This window comes from Bison bison, unplaced genomic scaffold, assembly GCF_000754665.1.
Source record: "Bison bison bison isolate TAMUID 2011002044 unplaced genomic scaffold, Bison_UMD1.0 scf7180017864309, whole genome shotgun sequence".
NCBI classification, from domain to species: domain Eukaryota; kingdom Metazoa; phylum Chordata; class Mammalia; order Artiodactyla; family Bovidae; genus Bison; species Bison bison.
The window spans coordinates 5,859,193-5,865,187 of NW_011494881.1; the positions used below are offsets into that span (position 1 = coordinate 5,859,193).

Here is a 5,995-nt window from a genome sequence, read left to right on the forward strand (position 1 = left end):
GGAAACCCCCACAAGCCTTCAGTGAGCACCTGCTGTGCGCCAGACTTGGCAGGCTCAGGAGTTCAGGATGCAGCAAGTTTCCTCTCTGCCTTCAGGAAGCTGCGTGTCACTCTGAGGCTGAAACTCACCCCTGGTTCCCATCTCACCCTGTATAAAAGCCAGGGTCCTTCCTTACTGGGCCTACCTGGCCCACAAGATCTGCCCCACTTTAACTCTGGGGAGAAGGACATGTGAGTCCACCCCTCAGTACTGAGTAGACACGGCTGTCCACAGCCACGGGTTTGGGGCACCTCAGCTTTTCCGTGACTCGTGGTAGTGTTTGAAAAAAAAAAAAAAGTTACTCAGAATTTCAAAAAGAATAGAGACAGAATTAAAGCTTATTATATTAAACATCTGCCACATATGTTGTGACAACTTTAGAAATTATAATATTTAAGGTGTATAAAAATTTCATTGCATTTAAGGACAAGTTGTGGGCTTGATTTTCTAGAATTCTGGAGAATTTTTTTAATGTGATAATTTGTCAGGACGCCAGAAATCAAGAAGCCCATACATTAATTGAGCTTGTTATAGTAAAATAATTTCAAAAGGAATAGTCATAAAAATTCTTTCAGATTTTATAGCCGTGAAATATGTGTATGTGTGTATAAGTGGGTATATTGTAAGACCTTTAGGGGGCCCCCTGGGAACTTCTAAGGTCTCATAATGGCCCTGAGTGAGGTAGCATCTGTGGCTGGGGTTCGAGAAAAGTGGTCTTTAAGGAGGGAACAGCTCACCCAGAGGTGACATCAGGAGGAGGTGATATTTCAATGGAAAAGAAACTAGCCCACCTTCTGACTCATCTCCCACACGCCTTTGCACACCCACCACACACCCCCAACACACACAGGACTTTCAGTTTCCTGAGCCTGCTGAATTCCTTCCCGCCTTGGAGCCTCTGCACAGCTCTTCCAGCCCCATAGGATGCCCTCTCCTTCCTCTATTCCACCCCTCCCCCACATCCCGACTCTTCCCGTGGCTGGCTCATTCTCCTCCCTCTGTCCCAGCTTAAAATGCCACCTCTCTACGCTCCATTTCTTTCAGAGCTGACTCCACGATCTGTGTTTAGGTTGCTTGCTTATTAAGAGGCAGTGTAGCTCAGTGGTTAAGTGAGAAGCCTTTTCTGCTACCAAAAGGTCTGGGCTCTAACCCCAGCCATACCACTTACCAGCTGTGTGACCTTGGGCAAGTTACCTAACCTCTCTGTGCTCCAACCTTCCTAAGTAGAAAATGGGGATAAAGTCTCCACTTCATAAGACTGTCATCATATTTAATGAGTGCAAATACACAAAGTACCCTGGCCCACAGTGACTGGTCAGCAAATGCGAGCTGTTGTCTCCATCAGCTGCCTCCCCTGCTGGAATCAAACTGTCTTGTTCACAGTTGAGCCCCAGCACCTGGCACAGGGCCTGGCACATTATAAGGGTTCAGTATTTGTGAATGAGAGCTGTTGATGGACTTGTTCAACTTTCCTCCCCATCCTACCTAGCACCCCCCTCCAACAGGTGGGGTCAAGTCTTCCTTGTCAGAGGGAGATGAGGGCATGTGGCCTGGGACTTTCCCAAGGGCTCCTCTAGAGGGGGCCCTGGGCACAGCTTCTAAAGCCTGAAGTGCAGGGTGATTCCAGTGTTTTCTTTCTTCAGAGCGGTGTGCAGACGAGTGTGTGCTGTGTTCCCTTGCACTGGGGGCTGGCTAGGCACGTGTCTGTGTGCCCATGTGCACTGCACCTGCGTGGGCATGAGCTTGCAGAGTGGTGGTTCTCTGTTTGCAAGTAAGATTTTGGTCCAACTCTCCCTCCCACTCCTGCAGCCTCCTTCAAGGACCTGGCTGATGGGCATTGATTTAGAGCCTTTCAAAGCCCTCCAGCAAAATAAAGGAGAGGGGAGAGGGAGAGAATTATTCCCCGTCAGGCCAGGAGAAAAATGACGGGCGTGAAATGGGAAATAAATGAGGGGAAAGTGGTGAGATTCTACACAATCGCCCAGCAGGGAGCTCACGGGAGGGGTCCCAGCCCACCGCCTTCTGCTGTGCCCCTCCACCATCCTACCACCCAGGAGTGGGCCACAGGGCCAGAAGTCAGGACCCACCCCCAACCATGGTCCTTTGGAAGCAGCTGCCCAAGATTCCCCTTCTCTAGCACTTGGGGATAGGAGAAGGTGTATCAGCACACTCAGCAACAGGCTAGTGTGCCTGTCCTAGAAAGGGTGATTCAGCTACTCTGTGCCTCAGTTTACCAATCCAGAAAATGGGAATAAAAGCTATCTCCATCCTCTACCTTGAGAGAAGCATTGTAGAAGCACAAGGCTTTCTGGTCACCTCTATCAGTGGGCTGACTACCTGGCCAAAATGATAACAGGAAAGCCTAGGGGACAGAGCTCTTGTTGTCAATACAGAGGTGATTGGGCCCCCATTATAGAGCCTGGGGAAACTTAGCCCCATGCCCACAGCACAGTGAGGGCTCCTCAGGCCTGAAAGGCTGAGGCCACCTCCCTGCCCCCTGGATACACCATGGCTGGGAAGAGAGGAGATGGGCTAGGCAGGTGGGGTGGGAGTAGCACCATTTCCCACTCTCTGAAGTGAAAAAAGCCCTGGATGGTTTGGAGTCAGAGCCAACACTGGCCCCTCTCCCTGCCTCCCCGGGGCCTAGGGGCAGACAGACGCCCTCGGCAGGACAATCCATCTGTCTGTTCTGGTCTAATGGCCCCTGAGATGCCTCCGTCTGGGGTTTAAGCCAGAGGAGGGACAGATTCTGCTGCCAAAGCACAAAAGGCCCCACATCAAGTAAGATGAAGGAGCTGACAAGGCCAGGCTGTCATCCCCGAGTGTCCTGGAGTTAAGAATGACACCATCCTGATGCAGCCCCTGGGGCTGCAGTCACACCCCGTTGATCTTGTCCATCCTGGGTGCTGCTGTGGACCCCACAGTACAGGGTTGGGGTGAGCTGACGGGTGGGTGCCACTGCTGTCCTGGGACCCTACGAGGCCTCTAGGGTGGCAGCTGGGTCAGCTCCACGGGCGGTGCTGTGTGATACTGAGTCTGGTCCAGGCCTCTCTGAGCTCTGCTTTCCCCTGTGGGAGGTATGATGGTAGAGGAGTTCCCTATGAGCAGAGATCGGTGGGCGTAGGGACCTGGGAGAGAATGGGCTACAGGGTTTGTTGCCCTGGACTAGGTCAGCATTGAGGTTGATCCCTTCATGGAGTGGGGCTTACAAGTGGGATACCACAGTGGGGCTGAAAGGTTTAACGGGCCGTGGTGTCTGGGGCCCCTGTCCTAAGACCTCCCCCTTCTCGGATATGGCATCCCTCGCTCCAGGTAAAGTCACCCCTCTCCGTCCCCCAGCCCCACCCCAGCCCCATGACTGGCCCCAATTTACTGGGACCCACTCTTCAAACCGGGGGGCTTGTCCATGGCTCCTTTCCCATGCCCTGTCATTCTTGGTGTCACAGAGTCCTCACAATCTAAAGCCCCAAAGGAAGGAAGAAAGGGTTCAGTGATGAAGGAGCCAGATCCCCAAATCTGGAGTTTCAGATACTTTCAAAAGATCAGCCAAGGATTTGGACTCCGCAGCACTCCCTAGCCCCCACCCTGAAGAATTCCATGGTCGTAGGCTACAGGGCCTCCCTGCTGCCCCAGGAGCCCATGAACACATTAACCCCACTTGTCTGGAAGGAGGGGCACCACCAGTGTTGCCTACTAGAGGGATCTAGAGCCACTTCCTGGCTGGGAGATTTAGGGAGACTCGTCATGCCTCGTCTGTAAAGAGGGCTTTCTTCTATGTGCCCTCCTCCTCAGACTGCTGACACAGTAGTTGGAGAAGGCCTGTGAGGTTCAGGGAGCCCCTTCAGGCTGGTGGGTGCTAGGTATCGCTGTTACAGTTCAGAAACCGCGGCTTAGGTGGGGAAAGGAACTTACTACCTAAGACCGAAGCTGAGTGGGTAGAGAAGCCAAGGAGCCCTGAATTCCCACTGTGGTTCATCTTCTGAACCTCCTGCCTCCCAACCCCTAGAGACACCCCCTGCTGAAGCCAGGAGGAAGACCCAATGCCTGATTCTGAGCCAGAATGCCTCCAGTGCCCAGGCAGTGGGGTGCCCAGCATGGGAGCTCAGACAACCGGGGCAGGCAGCCCAGGCCACAGAGAAACCTTCCTGGGCTGGGCTCAGTTGAAGGGCCAGTTCCCCCCGGCAGGTGGTGGCTGTGGACCCAGACGTGGGGGAGAACGGCACCCTGGTGTATAGCATCCAGCCACCCAACAAGTTCTACAGCCTCAACAGCAGCACAGGCAAGATCCGCACCACCCACGTCATGCTGGACCGGGAGAATCCCGACCCCCACGAGGCGGAGCTGATGCGCAAAATCATCGTCTCTGTCACGGACTGTACGTTCCCCTCACTCCTGGGCTGTGGCCCCTGACCCTCGGTGACCTGGGGACCTCCCCCAGTGCATGTCCTCTGGCCATCCCGGGGCCTGCCCAGGAGGGCGGTAACTTCATCATCAAGAGCGGAGTGACACCCACCTCCCAGTTGTGACCGCCAGAGCACCCTTAGGAGGCAGAGCGGGGCTGGGGGTGTAGGGCCCAGGCTGCCTCCTGGAGGGGCCGCTGGGATGGAAGGCCTCTGAATCGTCTTTCTCCCTCTCCCTTTTTCTCCTGCACCCCTCTTCCCCCCTCCTCTCCATGGCCCCCTAGGTGGCACACCCCCTCTGAAAGCCACCAGCAGTGCCACCGTGTTTGTGAACCTCTTGGACCTCAATGACAATGACCCCACCTTTCAGAACCTGCCTTTTGTGGCTGAGGTGCTTGAAGGTACCCCTGCAGGGGTCTCTGTCTACCAGGTGAGTTTCCCTTTCGTGGCCTGAGATCCTGCTCTCTGTCATCTCAATTCATACCAACCTGCCAGCCAGGGAGCAGTGGGTGCTGTGTGTGCCCAGGTTGCGATGGGCACTTTGCATGGGTGAGGGGCAGCTGAGACAGGACACAATCTACTCCAGGCTTGGAGAGCCAGTGCTCTGAGAGATGGAAATGGAAGGCTCCCTGGAGGAGGAGAGGCTTGAGTTGGGTCTTGCAGGAAAGCGCCCAAGGAGATGGATAAAGGCAGAGGGAGGGAGGCAGAGACAGAATTCTGGGAAGCCAAATGGCTTTCTCAGAGCCTGACTGTGATGGTCTGGCCCGAGACTCTCAACACTTCACGCCTGTAGGTGATTCTGTAGGTGGTTTTAGGACACAAAGAAGGTCAGACGAGTGTAGCCCAGACATTCTGTCTCTGTGGGCAGCCCCCTCTCCTGTAAGCCCCAAGGCAGCCCCACATGGTGGGTGGGATCCCTCCACTTTTCAGGAGACATAAAGAGACTTGCCCAAGTCCCTGTGGCCGAGAAGAGATGGGCCTGGGCCTTCTGCCTCCCACTTCACCACCCTTCTGTTTGGCGGGGGGGCGAAGGTTCAGGTTCAGGGGAGATGATGCCCTAATAGGGCTGTTTAGAAACACTGAAAGGCCCTTGAAGTTAAGAGCTGGGCTTTGGAGTAGGCTTCCCAAATCTACCACCGATGTGCTGGGTGACTTGAAGCATCCTGTTTAACCACTCTGGGCCCGTGAAATGGGGATCAGAACAGTACCTGGCTGGCCATGTTGTGGGGATCCAATCAGACATATGTATAAGCAAGCTGGCACTCGGACTGCAGGAAATACACAGCAAGTGATGTACTCATGACGTGTGTGTCTGTCACAAGGGTTTCTACATGAGAGACAGTGGGATCCCATAGCAAGGGGTTAGCCTGATCCCATCAAAGAAGACAGGGCTATTTGTCAAGACTCCAGAACGGTTCACCTTGGCCATGCCCTGAAGCCCCGCTGTGCTTCAGTTTCTTCAGAGGGATGGTATGGGGAGGGAGGAGGGAGGAGGGTTCAGGATGGGGAACACATGTATACCTGTGGCGGATTCATTTTGATATTTGGAAAAACTA

At 54.2% G+C, this 5,995-nt stretch overlaps 1 protein-coding gene across 1 annotated transcript in view; it reads left to right on the forward strand.

Annotated features, from left to right (window-relative positions):
- CDH23 (cadherin-related 23) overlaps positions 1-5,995 on the forward strand; it is a 409,549-nt gene that overhangs the window by 289,432 nt on the left and 114,122 nt on the right. Inside the window, exons 23-24 of the mRNA XM_010852241.1 lie at positions 4,225-4,414; positions 4,724-4,869. Of these exons, the coding sequence (XP_010850543.1) occupies positions 4,225-4,414; positions 4,724-4,869 (336 nt within the window). The remainder of the gene's footprint in view (positions 1-4,224; positions 4,415-4,723; positions 4,870-5,995) is intronic.